This window comes from Salvelinus namaycush, chromosome 4, assembly GCF_016432855.1.
Source record: "Salvelinus namaycush isolate Seneca chromosome 4, SaNama_1.0, whole genome shotgun sequence".
Taxonomy (NCBI): domain Eukaryota; kingdom Metazoa; phylum Chordata; class Actinopteri; order Salmoniformes; family Salmonidae; genus Salvelinus; species Salvelinus namaycush.
Genome location: NC_052310.1, coordinates 63,402,115 through 63,427,688, shown reverse-complemented (window position 1 = coordinate 63,427,688; position 25,574 = coordinate 63,402,115). Strand labels below are relative to the sequence as shown.

At 42.9% G+C, this 25,574-nt stretch overlaps 1 protein-coding gene across 2 annotated transcripts in view; it reads left to right on the top strand.

The window, feature by feature from the left end:
• The window catches only part of LOC120046717 (E3 ubiquitin-protein ligase MARCHF8-like), a 126,447-nt gene that overhangs the window by 83,731 nt on the left and 17,142 nt on the right, over nt 1-25,574 (top strand). For both annotated transcript variants that reach the window (XM_038992162.1, XM_038992163.1), the window contains one exon: nt 13,065-13,115. In XM_038992162.1, coding sequence (XP_038848090.1) covers nt 13,065-13,115 — 51 coding nt within the window. The remainder of the gene's footprint in view (nt 1-13,064; nt 13,116-25,574) is intronic.

The following is a 25,574-nucleotide window of genomic DNA, read 5'->3' as shown; positions in this document are numbered from 1 at the left end:
TGTCAAGAAGCAATGCTGCTTGGTGGAGTTGTGTTTTGGAGGGCACATGGCTCTCGACCTTCGCCTCTCCCGAGTCCGTACGGGAGTTGCAGCGATGGGACAAGACTGTAACTACCAATTGGATATGACGAAATTGGGGAGAAAAGGGGGTAAAAGTAGCGCACTATAAAGGAAATAGGGTGCTGTTTGGAATGCACCTCTGGACTCTAACATAAATAATGACTCAAGTGATTCAGAGGAGAGAAAAGCAAACCAACTTATACTTGTGAGGAAATACCTTGACTTCCAATTGACACCTCCGTCCTTATCTGGCTACCAAAACAAGTACTTTGACACACACTCACTTTTTGCTTCCTCCCTCATTTTCTCACCATCTCTCTTTTTCTTTCTCTCTGTCATTCAGACTCTCTCACTCTTTTGTTTGTCGTCTAATCTCTCTCTCGCTCCTCTCTCTCTCTGTATCTCTCTCTCTCTCGGTCTTTGTCTGTTTCTTTCTCTCACATCCACAAACACACACACACTCTCTCTCTCTGTTTCTCCCATCTTTCTCTCTCCATTCCTCCCTTCCAGTTCATTCAATGAGACAACCTCCTTTCCTCTAACTAGTGCCTTAGCAATTCCAGTAGCTTAGCACCATTCAGACAGCCCTTTATCATTGCTAACTATTAGAAATTGCTTATTCAGGGAGCAGACCTGCAGTGACAAATCAGTACATACTGGTCTCCCATTTCCTGTTCCTATTCTGACACACTGATGCAATTAGGAGAGGTTTTAGTAGGGATGGATGAGAAGCAGATATAGAGAGAGGAGGAGTAGGGGAAGGGAAGGGTGAGATGCAGATGAGAGGGTGGAGGAAGAGGAGGAGGAAAAGAGGGTAAGATTGGATGAGAGACAGAAAGAGAGGGGGAAGAAGATGACAAGCAGATGAGAGAGTGCAATTAGCAATCCTGATATTGTGAAGTATTTTTTTTCTCAGAAACACAAACACACACACAAGCACACACACACACACACAGAGGCTGTTTCCTGTACCCCGCTGCAGGCCTACTTTAGGAGCTGTTTCTGTGGAAATGTGGTTTCAGTCAGACTTGCCTCCCTCAATGTACCAATCTTTCAGCATACACGTCTGTACTTAAACCAACGTCAGTTTGGCAGAGAGGAAAGGGCGGAGTTGGGCGCCGGAAAATCCGTCCAGAGCCCTGCCGTAAGCATTTCCTCAAGCTAGCTAGATGGAGCTCACGGAGGATATTTTCAATGAGTGTATTTTAAGTGAGTACAGTAGTTTGCATGCACCATGACGTTAGCGTTACAACCACTGACTGGCTGTGGCTAACATTATCCTAGCTATCTGCGTCTGCATTGTGTGTCCACCTCTGTCATGTTTCCGAGGGGATTCTTTTTAAGCTCTGTCTACCCAAACACATGATTTGTTGGGCGATTTTTCTGTCTGAGGAGCGCCCTCCCTGAATTGGCCAAGAAAATCTGACATGATTCTCAGACCTAGTGCTGTTGTTCTAGGTCTGGGATTTCTGAGAGTACAGAGATGTCTCTAGTTCTCTCTCACTCAAAAACAGTCTTTTTCCTCTCTCTCAGACCTACACTAGTTTACAAGCTAACTGTGAGACTGTGGTTTTGCTGAGCAAATGCTAATGATCGCTGCTGTCTCATGTAGTGTGTACTGTCGCTATAATTTTACTAACGGTCACAGATCTAGGATCAGCTTACCTTCTCCAAAATCCTAACCATAGCCATTAGGGAGAAACAAAAAACTGATCTTAGATCAGTGTCTTATGGGCAATGTCTATATCCCACTCCCATTGTCTCGTAGCCTTGTACTTCTCACTTTGGTCCTCAAACAGGGTCATCCCATGCCGGTTCTTACCAGAGCCATATATTTAGGATATGTGTGTATATTTAGGCTCTAAATATACTAGGCAAAAATATAATCGCAACAGTTTCAAAGATTTTACTGAGTTACAGTTCATAGAAGGAAATCAGTCAATTGAAATAAATTCATTAGGCCCTAATCTATGGATTTCACACGACTGTGCTGGTGTGCAGCAATGGGTGGGCCTTGGAGGGCATAGACCCACTCACTTCGCAGCCAGGCCCACCCACTAGGGAGCCAAGCCCAGGCAATCAGAATTAGTTTTTCCCCACAAAAGGGCTTTCCTCCTCCCCCTCAGATGGTCCCGCAGGTGAAGAAGCCGGATGTGGAGGTCCTGGGCTGGCTGTGGTTACGACGCCGAACTGCAGCCAGGTCAAGACCCTGGTTAGGACGACGAGTACTCAGATGAGTTTCCCTGAGACGGTTTCTAACAGTTTGTGCAGAAATTATTTGGTTGTACAAACCCACAGTTTCATCAGCTGTCTGGGTGGCTGGTCTCAGACGATCCCACAGGTGAAGAAGCCGGATGTGGAGGTCCTGGGCTGGCATGGTTACAAGTGGTCTGTGGTTGTGAGGCAGGTTGGAAGTACTGCCAAATTCTTTAAAACGACATTGGAGGCAGCGTATGGTAGAGAAAATAACATTTAAATTATCTGGCAACAGCTCTGCTGGACATTCCTACAGTCAGCATGCCATTTGCACACTCCATCAAAACTTGAGACATCTGTGGCATTGTGTTGTGTGACAAAACTGCACATTTTAAAAGAGGCCTTTTATTGTCCCCAACACAAGGTGCACTTGTGTAATGATCGTGCTGTTTAATCAGCTTCTTGATATGCCACACCTGTCAGGTGGATGGATTATCTTGGCAAAGGAGAAATGCTCACTAACAGGGATGCAAACAAATTTGTGCAAACATTTGAGAGAAATAAGCTTTTTGTGCGTATGGAATATTTCTGGGATTTTTTATTTCAGCTCATGAAACATGGGACCAACACTTTGCATGTTGCGTTTATATTTTTGTTCAGTGTATATGGCTCTGGTTACAACTGGAACTGGAGTCCTGTGTTGTGGTTGACAGCAACCGCTGGTGATTATTGTTACTGTGCATAGTTCACATTCTAACATTTCATCTGGTCCGCATCCTCTGTTCGCTGACCACTTTGTCATCACAACCTATATCTGCATGTGTTCAGCCTTGCATCTTCCTTCCTAGAAGTCACCGTATGCTGACAGAGACAGGAAACCATACCTAGACAGTAGACACCGCACTCTTCCTGTGTGATCAGATTATTTCAGTGATATAGGATACACCCTATCCTGCCTCTGTTTGTGTGAGTTTGGGAAGATTTGGGGAATACAGTGAGGGGTCAATGACTGCACTCTATCTACATATAAACCCATACATATTTAATTAGTGGGAACAGGTGTGTAGTGCTAGGACAAAAACTAAAATGCGCACCCTTTTGGGTCCCCAAGGGAAAAACTGTCTGTGTGTTTGTGCGCTTGCGTGTGTGTGTGTGCGCGTGCTTGTGTTAGTTGTCTCCATATTCTTCGGAGTAGTCTGTTACAGATATGGCTCTGTATTTGGTATGGAGTGTAATCCTGTGTGTCTCTGTCTTTACAGGAATCAGAGATATTTTAGAGCGCTGTAAGGTTGAACTCTTGTGTGAGCTTGTCTTCAGTTTCTCTGCCATGCTGAGAAATACAGTATGGTGTGCTCGTCTCAGGTACATATTCTGCACAATGATATTGTATAAGCTCTTCAGTGATAGATATTCATACACAGGCAAAGCAGGTTGTGTGTGTCTGCATGCATTAGTAAACACATTTATAGGACATAATTGAGCAGAGGCACATGAGGGTTAACGAGATGGATTTGGAAGGATGGCTACCCGGGAGGACTAGCAACTGTGTAATCTCATGCCTTGTGTTTGTTCGTGTGTTTGTTCGGGTTTGTTCGTGTGTTTGAGGCCAAGCCTCCGTATGTGCTGCCAGTGAACCAGTGGTGAGAATCGTCTGAGATGAGGTGTTCACCAAGTCTCTGAAGTGCCTTCTCTCATGTCCTAAGAATATGATTCACTACCAGTAACTCAATATACCCAGTTGTGTATGTGTGCTGCCGAATATACACTGAGTATACCAAATATTAGGAACACCTTCCAAATATTGAGTTGCACCCCCCTTTTCCCTCAGAACAGCCTCAATTTGTTTGGACATGGACTCTACAAGGTTTCGAACGCGTTCCACAGGGATTCTGACACATGTTGACTCCAATGCTTTCCACAGTTGTCAAGTTGGCTGGATACCCTTTGGGTGGTGGATCATTCTTGATACACATGGGAAACTGTGGAAGCAGCGTTGCAGCAGCGTTGCAGTTCGTGACACAAACCGCTGCACCTGGCACCTACTTCCATACCCAGTTCAAAAGCACTTAAATATTTAGTCTTGCCCCTTCACCCTCTGAATGGCACACATACACAATCCATGTCTCAAGCTTTAAAAATCCTTCTTTAACCTGTCTCCTGCCCTTCATCTAATCTGATTGAAGTGGATTTAACAAGTGACATCATGTCATGGAAAGAGCATGTTTTGTATACTCAGTGTATATGACACACACAGTGCGGTCTGTGCTGGTCTGTATAACCTCCAGGTCATTGAGCTGTGGTTATTATATGTAAATGACATGTGTCCACCTCTATGGAGAGATCAATGGATAGGATTAGTCATTCACATCACACAGATTTCCCCATTATCCTCATCAACGTGTGTGTGTGTATATATGCCTGTGCTTTTTTTTGTGTGTGAGCGTGTGTTTGTCTGTCTGTGTGTGTGCTTGTGTGCAGACCATTAGTTCTGATGATTTAATTGTTTCCTCCCTTCCGTTCTCCTCATTTTCACTGACTCTGCTTGCTATCTCTACTATCTCTCTTTTCCCCACTTCCCCTCTCTCTCTTTATTTCCATCTCGCTCTCCCTCCCTCCCACTGTCTGTCTCTCTCTCTCTCTTTTTCCAACTCCTTCTCCCTCCCAGTCTCTTTGTCCCTCTGTCTCTCACCCTCAGTTCTTCTCTAAACATTTTGGCATATGATCTGACAGTAGATGATTAAGAGTGACATCTCTGGCACCTTTCCTACAGAGAGAGAGAAGCTGCTTGTTTAAATAATTAATTACCCACATACCCAGGCTCCTTCTGATGCTGCTATAAAATCTAAATGTCTGTTGTAATGTTCTGTTAAATTAAACATGTCATTGATATGTCAGTTTTTATATGGGTTTTATAAAAATGTATGTGGCAATATTCCTGTCCTGAGTAGATGTGATGTTTCTGTTTAACAGAAAACCATTTTATAGGAGTTTCTATAGTCCCCGTGGACCTTCTCAGCCATTCTCTTTTAGCCTATCACCATGTAATCATCCCTCTCTTCAGTCCATGTAATTCTCGCCTCTCTTATGTACTCTCTGGGACAGTGAATGATGATGCTTTCACATATCCTGTCCATTGTGTATGTTGAGGGATGTGTGTGTGTGTGTGTGTGTGTGTGCAAGTGCGTCCTGGAATGTCATACTAGATGATTGTATTAAGCCAGCAAACAGGGGATGTCCTAAGGAAATGATGCGACATTCCCATTCAGTCCCTTTAAGGGTTTTGCCAATTTGCCAAGAAGTTATCCCACTGACATTCTGAGAACATTCTAGTAACATTAAAACATGACGTTAACCTCGAGACCATAAGAGGACGTTCAGTACAGGTCCCAGTTTTGTCTGGTTCCCTGTAAGTTCCCAGGATGTCACTGAGGGCCATGTCAGGACCTTTTTTAGGGTGTTCTCAAGACTTTAATTTTATTAGTTCTTAGGACGTTGCGTGATGGTCCCAAGGGAATGTTCTCTGGAGGACCTGTGTCTAGTTCCCTGTAGAACAGGCAACCATTAACATCGACAGGGCTGTAGTGGAGCGGGTCGAGAGTTTCAAGTTCCTTGGTGTCCACGTCACCAACAAACTATCATGGTCCAAACACACCAAGACAGTCGTGAAGAGGGCACGACAATACCTTTTCCCCCTCAGGAGACTGAAAAGATTTGGCATGGGTCCCCAGATTCTCAAAAAGGTCTACAGCTGCACCATCGAGAGCATCCTGACCGGTTGCATCACCGCCTGGTATGGCAACTGCTCGACTTCTGACCGCAAGGCGCTACAGAGAGTAGTGCGTACGGCCCAGTACATCACTGGGGCCAAGTTTCCTGCCATCCAAGACCTATATACTAGGCGGTGTCAGAGGAAAGCCCAAAAAATGGTCAAAGACTCCAGTCACCCAAGTCATAGATTGTTCTCTCTGCTACCGCACGGCAAGCAGTACCAGAGCACCAAGTCTAGGTCCAAGAGGCTTCTAAACAGCTTCTACCCACAAGCCATAAGACTGCTGAACAATTCATCAAATGGCCACCCAAACTATTTACATTGACACCCCCCCCATTTGTTTTTACACTGCTGCTACTCGCTGTTTATTATCTTTGCATAGTCACTTTACCCCTACCTATATGTACCTTGACTAACCAGTACCCCCGCACATTGACTCGTTACCGGTACCCCCTGTATATAGCCTCGTTATTGTTATTTTATTGTGTTACTTTTTATAATTTTTTACCTTTGTTAATTTGGTAAATATTTCATTAACTCTTCCTTGAACTGCATTGTTGGTTAAGGGCTTGTAAGTAAGCATTTCACGGTAAGGTTGTATTCTGTTGTATTCGGCGCATGTGACCAATAAAGTATGATTTGATATTTCTCACCATATGTCTGCTGCAGAGGGACAAGAGAGAGCCATGAGAAAACTAGTTTTTTATTTTTATTTTTATTTATTTTTTAAAATGTTATCCCATTTTCTCCCCAATTTTCGTGGTATCCAATCGCTAGTAATTACTATCTTGTCTCATCGCTACAACTCCCGTACGGGCTCGGGAGAGACGAAGGTCGAAAGCCATGCGTCCTCCGAAGCACAACCCAACCAAGCCGCACTGCTTCTTAACACAGCGCGCCTCCAACCCGGAAGCCAGCCGCACCAATGTGTCGGAGGAAACACCGTGTACCTGGCCCCCTTGGTTAGCGCGCACTGCGCCCGGCCCGCCACAGGAGTCGCTGGAGCGCAATGAGACAAGGATATCCCTACCGGCCAAACCCTCCCTAACCCGGACGACGCTATGCCAATTGTGCGTCGCCCCACGGACCTCCCGGTCGCGGCCGGCTGCGACAGAGCCTGGGCGCGAACCCAGAGACTCTGGTGGCGCAGTTAGCACTGCGATGCAGTGCCCTAGACCACTGCGCCACCCGGGAGGCCCTGAGAAAACTAGTTTTGATCAGTCATGAAAATAAAAGTGCTGAAAAGAAATTGGCTCCATATTTTAAAAGAAGTTGGAAAACAAGCAATGAAGGAAAACTAAAAAGCGCAGAAATTATATTGCGATATTGTCAAAACGATACGATATGTCTTCAAAAATAATATCCCTGATTGGTGAGCCACTCATCCAGTCACAGCTCTGTGCTTATAATAGCACAGTGCTTTTAACATAGTGTTTTCAACTTACATATTTGACATACTTGATTACATTGTGTATCTTTATTCATACAGTAATTATTATTTCACATCACCTGGGAGTTGAATTCACAACCTCTTTGATCTTCCTGCTGCACCACCATGTCTGTATCAATGACTGATTTCACCTGTATTCCTACACTTTGTACTTCAAAGTACATCTCAGCTATGTTAAAAATACACTGAAGAAAAACGATTATATTTATCATAGTGATTCAGGAATAACCTTAAAACAGAATAATCTGCTCCACCAACATTGGACAACTATACTGAAAACTCAAATTGCTGAAATAAGTAAAGGAAATCAATGAGAGAATAGTCAGATTAACTAATAACCAAAATAGCAGTGCAGATGGCACTCTTTTGCTAAGTGCCAAAACATTCAGGAGAAAGAGGAGCTCAAAGTTGACCCATTTTGCATACCGGGGGGTATGAGTTTGATATCATTTAAAAGCTTACAAACAGGGTTGTCAAACGATTTGATAATTTCAACAACAAAAAAATGGACAAATTGACATTTAACCTTTTAAAGTAAATTATCAAAAAATGTCAACTCAGATTTTTTTTCATATTTGCATTTGTTGTAGTTTAGACCCTACTTTACATCATCTGTCATTTTATATTATGCCTGCCATCGGTTAAGACACAACATGCTCTTGAATACAGGTGGGTGTCATTTCAATCATAGGGACCTATCCCTTCAATTCAGACCACCGCAATTTAGCTGGTACACCATTGAAATTGAAATTTAATTGAAATGTTACCTTCTAATTACAACCACAAAGATGGCCACCGCTCCACCCACCGTCAGATGTCAACTTAAATGGTCATGTCTATTCTATTATCTACATTTCTATGATTTCAATAGGTTTCCTATGGAGGATTGACAGTATAATTTAAAACAACATATATTCCCATTCAAGTCAGCATTCTCTGATGTGATTTCAATTATATTTATATTTTAGTACATTTATCAGCCAAAATCTGACACCCACCCTGTATTCAATACCTCTGATTATGTAAAATAGGGTCTACACTACAACATATGCAAATTTGGGGGGTGAAATGTAGTTTAAGGTAAAAAATAATATTTTTGTAAAAATGTAAAAGCATTTTTTTCAAGAAATTATAAAACTGTTTGACAACCCTGTTTGTAAGCTTTAAATGATATCAATCTCAAACATTTATCTTTTCCAGTGATAAAGGGTGTCTCATGGTATGGTGGGGTATGCAAAATAGGTAAACTTTCAAAAAGTGATTCAATTCAAATGGATTTAAACGTTTTCCTATTTAGTATATAACCCAGAGATACAATATTAAATATCGGTTTTATTCGGTAACCTATTGTATGTAAGCAGCTAGCCCAGACAGATTTCCGCCAACGCATGAGCTCCTAAGAAAATCTAAAACATGTTCTGCTACTTGAGACTTTAATTAAAGGGTAATTTATTTAAGTTGTGCATAGCTGAGTTAGTTAGTAATTCGGTGCTAATTAGCATTAGTACATCACTGGGGCCAAGCTTCCTGCCATCCAGGACCTCTATACCAGGCAGTGTCAGAGGAAGGCCCTGAAAATTGTCAAAGACTCCAGCCACCCTAGTCATAGACTGTTCTCTCTGCTACCACAAGGCAAGCGGTACCGGAGCGCCAAGTCTAGTTCTAAGAGGCTTCTGAACAGCTTCTACCCCCAAGCCATAAGACTCCTGAACATCTAGTCAAATGGCTACCCAGACTATTCACATTGCCCCCCTCCCCTCTCCACACCACTGTCATCTATGCATAGTCACTTTAATTAACTCTACCTACATGTACATACTACCTCAACTAACCTGTGCCCCCGCACATTGACTCTGTACCGGAACCCCCCTGTTATTTTTTTACTGCTCCTCTTTAATTACTTGTTACTTTTATCTCTTATTCTTATCCATATTTTTTTAAACAGCACTGTTGGTTAGGGGCTCGTAAGTAAGCATTTCACTGTAATACCTGTTGTATTCGGCGCATGTGACTAATACAATTTGATTTGATTAGCTTCCGGAGGCTAATAGACTAGCTGATGTCACGTTGTTTTGAATCTGTGGGTGGGGACGTTGTAGTAGGCTGGTTGTACTGTAGGCTATATGCAGAAATAGATGACGGGTCAGAAATAGAAATACACTTAATAGAACTGATATCCACATTATATATCTATGGTTATGAGGTAACTGTCTGGTACAGGGAAAGAAGATGATATAGTTGATATAGTTCTACTTTAGACTACTTTTAAGAAATTAAAACTTCTGACAAACTCTGATTTGGAGATGAGGGGAACTTATGAAGATTAGAATTCCTCAACATTACTCTGTTCTGATAAGATGGAACATTGTGAAAGTCTTCAGGGTTCAGACAGAGGCAAGGGACAGCCCACACAGAGGCCCTGAAGCTCTTAGCCCCTGAACAGAGACTTAAAGCCTCGGAGCCGTGAACCACCAAGACAAAATGTCTCCTCTCCTCTGTCATATCCTCCTGAGCGTCCCTTTACCTCCCTCACACATGCCTGGATCATCACAGCCAGGAGTTGTTACCCAGTCCACAGAGAGACAGAGGGAGAGAGAAAGAACTGAGAGAGAAGAGGGAGGGAGAAGAGAGCGAGACAGAGATGTTTGAAACTTGAGTTTCTCTCACAGAATAATGGATGACTCACGAGACTTAGTCCTTTTATAGACCACTGATAGTGTGCGTGTGCGTGTGTGCGTGTGTGCGTGTGTGCGTGTGTGCGTGTGCGTGTGTGTGTGTGTGTGTGTGTGTGTGGGGGAGAGGGAGGGAGGGAGGGAGGGAGGGAGCGAAGAACAGAGGAAAAGGCAGAGAAGGACAAAGAAAGGTAGACATAAACAGAGAAAGTCGATTAGTTCCTTGCCAGAACGAAATGCTTCTCTCTTTTGTCTGGAGTGTTCAGCACTTTGCTCTTCCCTCCTCATCTATCCATCTCTCCTCATCGCCTCTTCCTATTCTGCCCTATTAAATTGGAGGGTCGGCTGTGTATTAGTGGCCTTGTTATTTTCCCTCAGCAGTGGCTCTCATAGCAACCTTGTGTTCCTCATCATTACTACATCTTAGACTAGCGAAGGAACAGAGGACAAAAAATAAGATTATTATCACTCTCTTTCTCTCTATATATATTTCCTTCTTAATCTCATTGTCTATATTTCTCTCTTTCGATCATCCCTTTTCTTGTTATCTTACTCACTCTTGTTCTCCTCTTATCTTCCTTTTATCTGTTTGTTTCTCAGTATAAGTATGATACTGTATGTGTTATGTTCATGTACTGTACACTGATTATACAGAACAGTAGGAACACCTGCTCTTTCCATGACAGACTGACCAGGTGAATCCAGGTGAAAGCTATGATCCCTTATTGATGTCAATTGTTAAATCCACTTCAATCAGTGTAGAGGTGAGGAGAGAGGTTAAAAAATTATTTTCAAGCCTTGAGACAATTGAGACATGGATTGTGTATGTGTGCCATTGAGAGGGTGAATGGGCAAGACAGAAAATGTAAGTCCCTTTGAACGGGGTATGGTAGTAGGTGCCAGGTTTGTGTCAAGAACTGCAACGCTGCTGGGTTTTTCACGCTCAACAGTTTCCCGTGTGTATAAAGAATGGTCCACCACCCAAAGAGGGGGGGGGGGGGGGCAACTCAATATTAGGATGGTGTTCCTAATGTTTGGTATACTCAGTGTACTGTATATCTCTGTCTAGAATTCAGATGGCTTCAGTCCATCATAAAGCATATAAGTTTGCGACGCTGTGTACTCTTCATAAAGATAATGAGTGAAAAGAACCAAAGAGAACACATGTCACATGAGCCAGCCATTATGACCACACACAGATAGATAAACACACAGGCTTAAGACGTGTGTGTGTGCGTGCGTGTGTGCGTGTGTGTGTGTTCAATGAGACGACTCTCAAACCCAGTGAGACTGGTGACATATTTGACTGAGAGAGCTGGCGAGAGAGAACATAAATGCTGCTTCAGTTCCTTACTGGGACGAAAGACCTTCCTCTCTAATCTGAGCGTGGAGAGTGTTCAGCACTTCCCTGCTCTCATCTATCTATCAGTCTCTCCTCCTCTCCTCGTATCCTAATCATCCTGCCCTATTAAATTGGAGGGAAGGCTCTGTATTAGTGGCCTTGTTATTTCCCCTCCGCAGCGGCTCTCATGGCAACCATGAGTTCCTCATCATTACTCCATTACTCGAGGAAACAGAGGACAATTTTTTTTTATGGTCCCCCTATTATCGCTCTCCCTTTCTCTCTTTCTTTCTTTCCTTCTCTATCTCATTGTCTCTTTTTTTCACTTCCTATCGTCTCTTCTCACTCTCTCTCTTCTTATCTCCTTGTATCTGTCTGTTGCTCTGTTTCTCAGTACGATACTGTATGTTTAAGTCTGCTCTTCATAAAGAACCTGTGTCACATGAGCCAACCATTATGGACACACACAGATGGATAAACACAGGTTCTCAGATGCATGTGCTGTGTGTGGATTCATCAGGGTCTGTTTATCAGAAGTGAGTGTGCATGCGTGTGTTGTATGCTTACCTGCTATTTGACAGCAGATCATTCACAGCCCCTGCCTCCCTCAGAGATAAGTAATAGTGTGATGCTGGCACACCACCAGTTCACAGTTCAGTCGTTAATCATACTGTGTGTGTGTGTTGTATACATGTTTGTGGGTGGGTGCTTTTTTGTGGGGGAGTTGTGTGTGTGTGTGTGTGTGTTGTTGCTTGCTTATGTATCTTTAGGCTAAAGTTCGGCCAATGACAGACATACATGGAGAGAGAGAGAGGTTGGGATGGAAGGGAGAGAATGGAGACTTAACACACAGACATACATGGAGAGAGAGAGAGGTTGGGATGGAAGGGAGAGAATGGAGACTTAACACAGACCTCTCACTAGCATCACCATGGCAACTATGGAAGACGAGACACAAGGGAAGGGATCGAGTAATTAGAAGAAAAAAGTGGATGCTGGTGCGTGTCAGTCTGTTTCTTCAGCATGAAACAAGTTAATCAACTAGTTTGCATCGTCTTCCGAAAATCTTCTGACTATTCCACTGAACTTGTTGTGAAAGCATCAGTATGGTAATGTATAGACAGAGAGAGCGAGAGCAAGAGAGACGTAGTGTGCGTGCGTACGTGTGTTTTGTGTCCATAACCAAACAGCTGGTAAGTGTGCAGTGCTGTAAAAATGTAATAATCATTACCAGCCATACCAGTTATCATGTGTAATCACTGCAAAAGTTATAACAGATTCTCCTTGTTGTCTCTTATGTTTCTAACACAGTTCAAGATAGAAGGTATTTTACATTTACATTTTAGTCATTTAGCAGACACTCTCATCCCGAGCGACTTACTGGAGCAATTAGGGTTAAGTGCCTTGCTCAAGGACAGATTTTTCACCTAGTCAGCGCGGGAATTCAAACCAGCCACCTTTCGGTTATTGGCCAAGTCAAACGTTGATATGACTTACAGTATCTGCTGCTACAGTGGTTGGTGTTTCAAAATGACTACATGTGTCTAATATTGTCTTTCTGTTCCTCTTTTTCAGAATGAGAAGCACCTGGGTCATTCTGCCAGCAGGTCCAGCAATATTTCCAAGGTAAGGACAGAGATGGAACATACAGGATGAATGGTATATGACAGACCTGTACCTACCAGAGGGCAACCGAGAGAGAAAGAGGGGATTAAAGAACTGAGGGCTACCAAAAAATTATTTTGACGAGAGAGGGATAGAAAGAGAGAGAGATAAGAGAGCGAGAGAGAACGATAGAAAAGTGAGAATAACACAGAGGGTGATGGACAGAATGGGGACATCCTGTAGAGAAAGAGAGTCAGGCCTAGACTTCTAGGGGGTCCTAACCTGCCAGTCACTTCCACAGTCAGAGGTACAGCTCTCTGATCAGTTCTTATTGAGAGAGACGTCTCCAAACACACAGGCTGCGTTTCAAACTCATAAAAGACGCACCCTCCTCCACTTACCCTCGCCTTATGCCCTTGGGAGAATCCCCGCGGCCATCTTTGTCGTCGGGCCAAATGATTAGCCAAGCAAGGGAAGTTGGCAACGAAAGCCCATCAGCCCTCGTTTTTGATCGAGTTTGCGAGTGTACAATTATGTTCACTCCGGGGCCTGAAACGCCCCATAATTCAATTTGCGATGATTGTACATCTGCTAAGAAAAGTCTGCCAAAACTTAAAACCAGCATTAATATGGAGAAGTCAACATACAAGTGTAAGTAAAAACGAATGTAAATAAGTTAGAAACTGTGCTCTATGCACATGACGGCTCAAACATTTATCATAAAAGTAATGATGTTTTGGTTTGGTTCGTTTTTGGAAATGTTAGCTTGCGCACAACTTTCCCTGACATCACACTTATACATTGTTGTTTTCGATTTACCTCATGTATTAGGATGGCTAATACTCGATGTCTGCGGATGCGTTGTCTTCTAGCCAAGATATGAAATGCAATCATATCGCATGTAAGGCACACAACAGTTCCATGCTGACTGAAAACACAACTTTGATGAACGAGTGACAAATTTCCGGGCAAGAGCGGCCCATTTAAAATGAATTCATTCTTCCCTCGCCCTGCAAGTGTCAACTCGTCAGACATCATTTTTTTCATTTTTTAACTAGGCAAGTCAGTTAAGAACAAATTCTTATTTTCATTGACAGCCTAGGAACAGTGGGTTAATTGCCTTGTTCAGGGGCAGAACGACAGATTTGTACCTTGTCAGCTCGGGGATTCGAACTTGCAACCTTTCGGTTACTAGTCCAATGCTCTAACCACTAGGCTACCTGCCGCTCCGTCATGATGCATCATCAGAATTGTCCACTTCATTTGAGGGCTGAGGGGAGAGGGTGTGTATTAAAAGTGTTTGGAATGCAGCCACAGTCTCACCTCCTCCGCCCCAACTGACACTCAATTAAACATCAGGGCTGCAACTCAATAGTATACAGTGGCTTCCTCTCCTTGTCTCTTCGTTACTCACCTGCACTGATCTAAAAAAACACATTGACTTCATATGGAAGTGTTACACTGATTGTTCCTTATATTGGAACAATACTAGTCCCCATACCTCACTCGATCTACCCTCCGTATCTCTCTTTCTCTCTCCACTATCCCTCTCCCCCGCTCCCTTCTCTCTGCCGGGACAGATTGGTTGTGTTCTCCTGAGCAGCCTGTGAGCCTCTTAGTGGGATAAAGCCTTTACATCTGCTAATAGTCAGGGTCACTTCGTCGCCGTGGCAATGCTCCGTTGGCCATGTTTGAGCCGGGTGGCATGAGTAGGCAGGATGTAATGCCACCCTGGTAACAAGAAAGGTGATCATTATCTTAATGAGCTCCGCCCCCCCAAAAAGGAAAATAATAATACCCAGTGTGCGTTGCAATTGTTAATTGTTACATTTTGCTCATTTAGCAGACACTTATCCAGAGCAACTTATTCAGTGCATTCAACTAAGGTACAAAGTAAAAGGGTTTTATTTTGGTACTGAGAATGTTGTTGTCGTTAAGACATGTACGTGCAAATGCACAGTGCTGTGAAAAGATTGTTCAGCCTTTTTGTACTGAATGTTATCAGATTTTCAACCAAAACCTAATATTAGATAAAGGGAACCTGAGTTTTCAACAACAAAAAAAGTATACTTATTTTATTTATTTAGTTAACAAAGTTATGCAACACCCAATTCCCCTGTGTAAAAAAGTTATTGCCCCCTTACACTCAATAACTGGTTGTACCACCTTTAGCTGCAATGACTGCAACCAAATGCTTTGGAAGTGTTGGCCCACTCTTGCATGCAGAACTTCTTTAACTCTGTAATTTGTGGGTTTTCAAGCATGAACTGTTCGTTTCAAGTCCTGCCACAACATCTCAATTGGGATTAGGTCTGGACGTTGACTGGGCCATTTCAAAACTTAAAATGTGTTGCTTTTTAGCCACTTTCATGTAGCTTGATTGTGTGTTTTGGATCATTGTCTTGCTGCATGACCCAGCTGCTCTTCAGCTCGCAGACAGATGGCCTGACATTCTCCTGTAGAATTCTCTGATACAGAGCAGAATTCATGGTTCCTTCTATTAAGGCAAGTTGTCCTGCTCCTGAGGCAGCAAAGCATCCCCAAACCATCACACTACCACCACCATGCTTGACTGTTGGTGTAAGGTTCTTACTGTGGAATGCAGTGTTTGGTTTTCGCCAGGCATAATGGGACCAATGTCATCCAAAAAGTTGACTCAATTTTGCCAAAAAGCACCTGGATGATCATCAAGACTCTTGGATGAATGTTCTATGGACAGATGATTCAAAAGTTTAACTTTTTGGATGACATTGGTCCCATTTATGCCTGGCGAAAACCGTTTTGCAAAAATAAAAAGCTGAAATGTCCTGAGTCAGTAAGTATTCAACCCCTTTTATTGCAAGTCTAAATAAATCCAGGAGTAAAAATTGGCTTAAGTCACATAATAAGTTCATAATAAACTCACTGTGACGTGTGCAGTAATAGTGTTTAACATGATTTTTTGAATGACTACCTTATCTCTGTACCCCACTCATACAATTATCTGTAAGCTCCCTCAGTCGAGCAGTGTATTTCAAACACACATTCAACCACAAAGACCAGTGATATTTTCTAATGCCTCACAAAGGGCACCTATTGGTAGATGGGTAATAAAAATAAAATCTGACATTGAATATCCCTTTGAGCATGGTGAAGTTATTAATTGCACTTTGGATGGTAAATAAATAGGCCGAGTCACTACAAAGAAAGGCATCCTTTCTAACTCAGTTGCTGGAGGAAGGAAACCGCTCAGGGATTTCACCATGAGTCCAACAGTTGCAGAGTTCAATGGCTGTGATAGGAGAAAAACTGAGGATGTGTCAACGACATTGTAGTTACTCCGCAATAACTAACTTAATTGATAAGAGTGCAAAGAAGGAAGCCTGTACTGAATACAAGTATTCCAAAACATGCATTCTGTTTGCAATAAGGCACTAAAGTAAAACTGCAAAAGATGTGGCAAAGAAATCAACTTTAAGTCCTGAATACAAAGCATTATGTTTGGAGCAAATCCAACACAACGCATCACTGAGTACCACTCTTCATATTTTCAAGCATGGTGGTGGCTGCATCATGTTATGGTTATTCTTGTCTTCGGCAAAGACTATGGAGTTTTTTATCATGAAAATAAACACAGGCAAAATCCTAGAGGAAAACCTGGTTCAGTCTGCTTTCTAGCATATACTGGGTGACAAATTGACCTTTCAGCAGGACAATAACCTAAAACACAAGGCCAAATATTCACTGGAGTTGCTTACCAAGACGACATTGAATGTTCCTGAGTGGCCTAGTATCAGTTGTGACTTAAATCGGCTTGAAAATCTATGGGAAGAATTGAAAATGGTCGTTTAGCAATGATTTACAACAAACTTGAGAGAGCTTAAAGAATTTTTAAAAGAATAATGTGCAAATATTATACAATCCAGGTGTGAAAATCTCTTAGACTCACAGCTGTAATTGCTGCTAAAGGTGATTCTAACATGTATTGACTATGAGAGTTGAATACTCATGTAATCAAGCTATATTAGTGTTTTATTTCAAAAAAAATAATAATAATAATAATTTTTCCACTTTGCCATTACGGAGTATTTTGTGTAGATCGTTGACAAAAAATTGACAATTAAATCAATTTTAACCCCACTTTGTAACACAATAAAATTTGGAAAAAGTCGAGGGGTGTGAATACCTTCTGAAGGCACTGTATATGCACTGTGCACAATAGCCTTGGGACAAGGTTATATCCAGGCAGACACTTTTAGTCACACAATGGCGCGTGTTTGACTGAGCACTCAGGCGTGTTTATGAACATGTGTCATGCGTGAGGCAGGCAGCTCTTAGTATTCAGTGTGTGTGTGTGTGTGTGTGTGTGTGTGTGTGTGTGTGTGTGTGTGTGTGTGTGTGTGTGTGTGTGTGTGTGTGTGCGCGCAGCAACATCAGTATGGCAAACAGCATCTTATCATACCAGAGTAGTTTACTGGGGAGTCAGAGACCATATGAGTTAGTCAGAGAAGAGGGGCTATTTTCTACATTCATACAGGAGTAATAAAGGCCTAGTGCACAAATTTGGTGGGGACATGTTTTGGATTTATCAGGGGGTGCTGCAGCACCCCTACTTCCCGTGGCTATGGTTTGCAGGAGTTTGCTACTGTTTAGGCCTACATCACTGTCTCTCGTTCTCTTTCCAATGCTGACAGCTGACCATTGCTTTGGAGCGCACTGCACTTTGCTGTTTATAGCGACAGTATACTATTTATTTTGCACTGCCATGCAACTGCATAAACATTTTAATTATAATGGACTTTCTATTGACCTTACATGTTCCTATGTGGCTGAATAGTCCTCTTGTACATTCAGTTTTACTTCAGTTCCTTCACCTTGGTTAGACTGTGAGGAAGTGACCGAATACTATTTGATTTGTACTGCTACACAGTTGCCACAGTCTTGCCAACATAACCCAGATATAGGCCATCTCCGTCTTGTAGATTTCCTCACTCTTTTTATATAACCTTTTTTTAACTAGGCAAGTCAGTTAAGAACCAATTCTTATTTTACAATGATGGCCTACCCCGGCCAAACCCTAACTCGGGACAATTTTGCGCCGCCCTATGGCACTCTCAGTCACGGCTGGTTGTGATACAGCCTGGAATCAAACCAGGGTCTGTAGTGACGCCTCTAGCACTGAGATGCAGTGCCTTAGACCGCAGCGCCACTCGGGAGCCCCATATTGGCAGTAGAATACGTTTTTTTTATTAGAATCTGGTCTCAGTAGCACACAGTGCCTACTTCTAGTTGTTATTGCGGTAAGTGTCATTATCATGGTTACTAGGTTGGATTGAGTCTGCCTCATCTTGGTCTCTCCAAGCCTGAGTTATTTGCTTTGGTCTTTGGCCTCAGTAAGACTCATACCATCATTTTGTTCACTGAGGTGAAATACCTAAAGGGAAATTAAATTGAAAGAACAAGGAAATGTTGGCTGTGCAAACAGAGAAGAGCAGAGAGTTGGATAGAGATGTGTTTGAGGTATGAGGAGAATGACAGGAATGGTAAATTATGTGTACATTCTGACACACATTAACAGGCTCTGTTAGAACTTGCCAATGCCACGACTGTGGGTTCATTTCTGAAAAATGTATGCATACATTGTACTTTAAGTCACTTTGGATAGAAGCTTTTTAGTTTTCTGTTTGTTTCATCACCCGCTTCATACAGACGTTCTGGTGATAATGGATAGATAAGTAAAAAGTATATTGCATAAATGTTAGTAAAATGTATAGCCGATTATCATTAATGCCTGTTCCATTCAGATCTGAGGTTGTAGTCCTACAGATTGGCAGACACAATGATTGGATTGACCTTTTATAGAATCAAATCAAATCAAATCAAAGTTTATTTGTCACGTGCGCCGAATACAACAGCTGTAGACCTTACAGTGAAACGCTTACTTACAGGCTCTAACCAATAGTGCAAAAAAGGTATTAGGTGAACAATAAGTAAGTAAAGAAATAAAACAACAGTAAAAAGACAGGCTATATACAGTAGCGAGGCTATAGAAGTAGCGAGTCTACATACAGACACCGGTTAGTCAGGCTGATTAAGGTAGTATGTACATGTAGATATGGTTAAAGTGACTATGCATATATGATGAACAGAGAGTAGCAGTAGCATAAAAGAGGGGTTGGCGGGTGGTGGGTGGCAGGACACAATGCAGATAGCCCGGTTAGCCAATGTGCGGGAGCATTGGTTGGTCGGCCCAATTGAGGTAGTATGTACATGAATGTATAGTTAAAGTGACTATGCATATATGATAAACAGAGAGTAGCAGCAGCGTAAAAAGAGGGGTTGGGGGGCACACAATGCAAATAGTCCGGGTAGCCATTTGATTACCTGTTCAGGAGTCTTATGGCTTGGGGGTAAAAACTGTTGAGAAGCCTTTTTGTCCTAGACTTGGCACTCCGGTACCGCTTGCCATGCGGTAGTAGAGAGAACAGTCTATGACTGGGGTGGCTGGGGTCTTTGACAATTTTTAGGGCATTCCTCTGACACCGCCTGGTGTAGAGGTCCTGGATGGCAGGCAGCTTAGCCACAGTGATGTACTGGGCCATACGAACTACCCTCTGTAGTACCTTGCGGTCGGAGGCCAAGCAATTGCCGTACCAGGCAGTGATGCAACTAGTCAGGATGCTCTCGATGTTGCAGCTGTAGAACCTTTTGAGGATCTCAGGACCCATGCCAAATATTTTTAGTTTCCTGAGGGGGAATAGGCTTTGTTGTGCCCTCTTCACAACTGTCTTGGTGTGTTTGGACCATTCTAGTTTGTTGTTTATGTGGACACCAAGGAACTTGAAGCTTTCAACCTACTCTACTACAGCCCCGTCGATGAGAATGGGGGCGTGCTTGGTCTTCCTTTTTCTGTAGTCCACAATCATCTCCTTAGTCTTGGTTACGTTGAGGGATAGGTTGTTATTCTGGCACCACCCGGCCAGGTCTCTGACCTGCTCCCTATAGGCTGTCTCGTCGTTGTCGGTGATCAGGCCTACCACTGTTGTGTCGTCTGCAAACTTAATGATGGTGTTGGAGTCGTGCCTGGCCATGCAGTCGTGGGTGAACAGGGAGTACAGGAGGGGACTGAGCACGCACCCCTGAGGGGCTCCAGTGTTGAGGATCAGCGTGGCAGATGTGTTGCTACCTACCCTCACCACCTGGGGGTGGCCCATCAGGAAGTCCAGGATCCAGTTGCAGAGGGAGGTGTTTAGTCCCAGGATCCTTAGCTTAGTGATGAGCTTTGAGGGTACTATGGTGTTGAACGCTGAGCTGTAGTCAAAGAATAGCATTCTCACATACGTGTTCCTTTTGTCCAGGTGGGAAAGGGCAGTGTGGAGTGCAATAGAGATTGCATCATCTGTGGATCTGTTTGGGCGGTATGCAAATTGGAGTGGGTCTAGGGTTTCTGGGATAATGGGGTTGATGTAAGCCATTACCAACCTTTCAAAGCACTTCATGGGTACGGACGTGAGTGCTACTGGTCTTTAGTCATTTAGGCAGGTTGCCTTTGTGTTCTTGAGCACAGGTACTATGGTGGTCTGCTTGAAACATGTTGGTATTACAGACTCAATCAGGGACATGTTGAAAATGTCAGTGAAGACACATGCCAGTTGGTCAGCACATGCCCGGAGCACACTTCCTGGTAATCCTTCTGGCCCCGCAGCCTTGTCTATGTTGACCTGTTTAAAGGTCTTACTCATGTCGGCTACGGAGAGCGTGATCACACAGTCATCCGGAACAGCTGATGTTCTCATGCATGCCTCCGTGTTGTTTGCCTCGAAGCGAGCATAGAAGTGATTTCGCTCGTCTGGTAGGCTCTGAGGTTTGTAGTTTTTGAACTCACCCCTATCGAATACACAGTGGGATATGGGTTATTTTTCACTTCCTAAGGCTTCCACTAGATGTCAACCGTATTTAGAACGTGGTTTCAGGCTGCTCATGTGAAGGGGGGCCGGATGGGAGCTGTTTTAATAAGGGGTCTGCCTACAGCCTCGTTCTCAGTCATGCGCTTTCACTTGAGAGGTTGCTCTCGTTCCAGTGCAATTCTACAGACAATGGAATTCTCCGGTTGGAACAGTATTGAACTTTTATGATAAAAACATCCTAAAGATTGATTCTATACTTAGTTTGACAAGTTTCTTCGACCTGTAATATAACTTTTTGAAGGTTTCGTCCGAATGGACCAGATCGCGCTTTTGGATTGTTTACCAAAAGCCCTAACAAAAGAAGCTATTGGACATAAATGGACATAAATGATGGACATTATCAAACAAAACAAACATTTATTGTGGAACTGCGATTCCTGGGAGTGCATTCTGATGAAGATCATCAAAGGTAAGTGAATATTTACAGTGGGGCAAAAAAGTATTTAGTCAGCCACCAATTGTGCAAGTTCTCCCACTTAAAAAGATGAGAGAGGCCTGTAATTTTCATCATAGGTACACTTCAAATATGACAGACAAAATGAGAAAAAAAATCCAGAAAATCACATTGTAGGATTTTTAATGAATTTATTTGCAAATTATGGTGGAAAATAAGTATTTGGTCAATAACAAAAGTTTATCTCAATACTTTGTTATATACCCTTTGTTGGCAATGACAGAGGTCAAACATTTTCTGTAAGTCTTCACAAGGTTTTCACACACTGTTGCTGGTATTTTGGCCCATTCCTCCATGCAGATCTCCTCTAGAGCAGTGATGTTTTGGGGCTGTTGCTGGGCAACACGGACTTTCAACTCCCTCCAAAGATTTTCTATGGGGTTGAGATCTGGAGACTGGCTTGGCCACTCCAGGACCTTGAAATGCTTCTTACGAAGCCACTCCTTCGTTGCCCAGGCGGTGTGTTTGGGATCATTGTCATGCTGAAAGACCCAGCCACGTTTCATCTTCAATGCCCTTGCTGATGGAAGGAGGTTTTCACTCAAAATCTCACGATACATGGCCCCATTCATTCTTTCCTTTACACGGATCAGTCGTCCTGGTCCCTTTGCAGAAAAACAGCCCCAAAGCATGATGTTTCCACCCCCATGCTTCACAGTAGGTATGGTGTTCTTTGGATGCAACTCAGCATTCTTTGTCCTCCAAACACGACGAGTTGAGTTTTTACCAAAAAGTTCTATTTTGGTTTCATCTGACCATATGACATTCTCCCAGTCTTCTTCTGGATCATCCAAATGCTCTCTAGCAAACTTCAGACGGGCCTGGACATGTACTGGCTTAAGCAGGGGGACACGTCTGGCACTGCAGGATTTGAGTCCCTGGCGGCGTAGTGTGTTACTGATGGTAGGCTTTGTTACTTTGGTCCCAGCTCTCTGCAGGTCATTCACTAGGTCCCCCCGTGTGGTTCTGGGATTTTTGCTCACCGTTCTTGTGATCATTTTGACCCCACAGGGTGAGATCTTGCGTGGAGCCCCAGATCGAGGGAGATTATCAGTGGTCTTGTATGTCTTCCATTTCCTAATAATTGCTCCCACAGTTGATTTCTTCAAACCAAGCTGCTTACCTATTGCAGATTCAGTCTTCCCAGCCTGGTGCAGGTCTACAATTTTGTTTCTGGTGTCCTTTGACAGCTCTTTGGTCTTAGCCATAGTGGAGTTTGGAGTGTGACTGTTTGAGGTTGTGGACAGGTGTCTTTTATACTGATAACAAGTTCAAACAGGTGCCATTAATACAGGTAACGAGTGGAGGACAGAGGAGCCTCTTAAAGAAGAAGTTACAGGTCTGTGAGAGCCAGAAATCTTGCTTGTTTGTAGGTGACCAAATACTTATTTTCCACCATAATTTGCAAATAAATTCATTAAAACTCCTACAATGTGATTTTCAGGATTTTTTTTTCTCATTTTGTCTGTCATATTTGAAGTGTACCTATGATGAAAATTACAGGCCTCTCTCATCTTTTTAAGTGGGAGAACTTGAACAATTGGTGGCTGACTAAATACTTTTTTGCCCCATTGTATATATGAATAATATGAATAATGTTGACTACCCAACATGGCGTATATTTCTCTGGCTGGTTTGGCCTCTGAGTGCCGTTCTCAGATTATGCTTTTTCCGTAAAGTTTTTTGAAATCTGACAGAGGTTGCATTAACTTCTTATGGCTGCAGGGGCAGTATTGTGTAGCTTGGATGAAAGGTGCACAGAGGTGCCCAGACTAAACGGCCTTCTCCTCAGTCATAGTTGCTAATATATGCATATTATTATTAGTATTGGGATAGAAAACACTCTGAAGTTTCTAAAACGGTTTGAATTATGTCTGTGAGTATAACAGAACTCATATGGCAGGCAAAAACCTGAGAAAAATTTCAAACAGGAAGTGTAAATTCTGAGGCTGGTCGATTTTCAACCAAGATCCTATTGAAATCACAGCGAGATATGGATGAGTTTGCACTTCCTACGGCTTCCACTAGATGTCAACAGTCTGTAGAACCTTGTCTGATGCCTCTACTGTGAAGGGGGGCCGAATGAGAGGGGAATTAGTCAGGTCTGCCATGACCTGACCATTCTTTGACCATGCGCGTTCACATGAGAGGGAGCTCTGTTCCATCACTCATCTGAAGTCAATGTAATTCTACGGTTGGAACGTTATTCAAGATTTATGTTAAAAACATTCTAAAGATTGATTCAATACATCGTTTGACATGTTTCTACTGACTGTTACGGAACTTTTGGACATTTCGTCAGCTTTTAGTGAACGCGCTTCCTGACGTTGGATTTGTTTACCAAACACGCTACAAAAATAGCTATATTTGGACATAAATGATGGGCATTACCGAACAAAACAAACATTTCTTGTGGGAGTCCTGGGAGTGCATTCCGACGAAGATCAGCAAAGGTAAGTGAAGATTTATAATGCTTTTTATGAGTTTTGTTGACTGCACAATTTGGCGGGCAACTGTATGGCTTGCTTTTGTGGCTGAACGCTGTTTTCAGATTATTGAATATTGTGTTTTGCCGTAAAGCTTTTTGAAATCTGACACAGCATTTGCATTAAGAACAAGTGTAAACGTCAACGTCAAGTAAACGGCAAAGTTTATGATGAGTATTTCTGTTATTTGACGTGGCTCTCTGCAATTTCTCCTGATATTTTGGAGGCATTTCTGTACATGGCGCCAATGTAAAGGTTTTTGGATATAAATATGAACTTAATCGAACAAGACATATATGTATTGTGTAACATGAAGTCCTATGAGTGTCACCTGATGAAGATCATCAAAGGTTAGTGATTAATTTTATCTCTATTTGTGCTTTTTGTGACTCCTCTCTTTGGCTGGAAAAATGGCTGTGTTTATCTGTGACTTGGTGGTGACCTAACATAATCGTTTGTGGAGCTTTCGCTGTAGAGCATTTTTGAAATCAGAGACTGTGGCTGGATTAACGAGAATTTTATCTTTAAAATGGTGCCTAATACTTGTATGTTTGAGAAATTTGATTTATGAGATTTCTGTTGTTTTGTATTTGGCGCCCTGCAATTTTATTGGCTGTTGGCGAGGGGTTCCGCCCAGTCCTAGACAGGTTAAAGGTCTTACTCACATCGGCTACGGAGAGAGTGATAACACAGTTGCCCGGAACAGCTGGTGCTCTCATGCATGCTTCAGTGTTGCTTGCCTCGAAGCGAGCATAAATGGCATTTAGCTCGTCTGGTAGGCTCTCGTCACTGGGAAGCTCGCGGCTGGATTTCTCTTTGTAGTCTGTAATAGTTTTTAAGCCCTGCCACATCCAACAAGCGTCAGAGCCGGTGTAGTAGGATTCAATCTTAGTCCTCTATTGACGCTTTACCTGTTTGATGGTTCATCTGAGGGCATAGCAGGATTTCTTATAAGCGTCCAGATTAGTGTCCTGCTCGTTGAAAGCGGTAGTTCTAGCCGTTAGCTCGTGCGGATGTTGCCTCTAATACATGGCTTCTGGTTGGGATATGTACGTACGGTCACTGTGGGGACGACGTCGTCAATGCACTTATTGATGAAGCCAGTGACTGAGGTAGTATACTCCTCAATGCCATTAGATGAATCCCGGAACATATTCCAGTCTGTGCTAGCAAAACAGTCCTGTAGCGTAGCATCCGCATCATCTGACCACGTCCGTATTGAGTGAGTCACTGGTACTTCCTGCTTTAGTTTTTTCAGTGATTGTATGCAGGAATCAGAAGGATTGGTCAGATTTGCCAAATGGAGGGTGAGGGAGAGATTTGTATGCATCTCTGTGTGTGGAGCAAAGGTGGTCTAGAGTTTTTCCTCTGGTTGCACACTTGACATGCTGGTAGAAATGAGGTAAAACGGATTTAAGTTTGCCTGCATTAAAGTCCCCGGCCACTTGGAGCACCACTTCTGGATGAGCATTTTCTTGTTTGCTTATGGCCTTACACAGCTCGTTGAGTGGGATCTTAGTGCCAGCATCGGTTCGTGGTGGTAAATAGACGACTACCAATAACATAGATATTGTGGTCTACAGCTTATCATGAG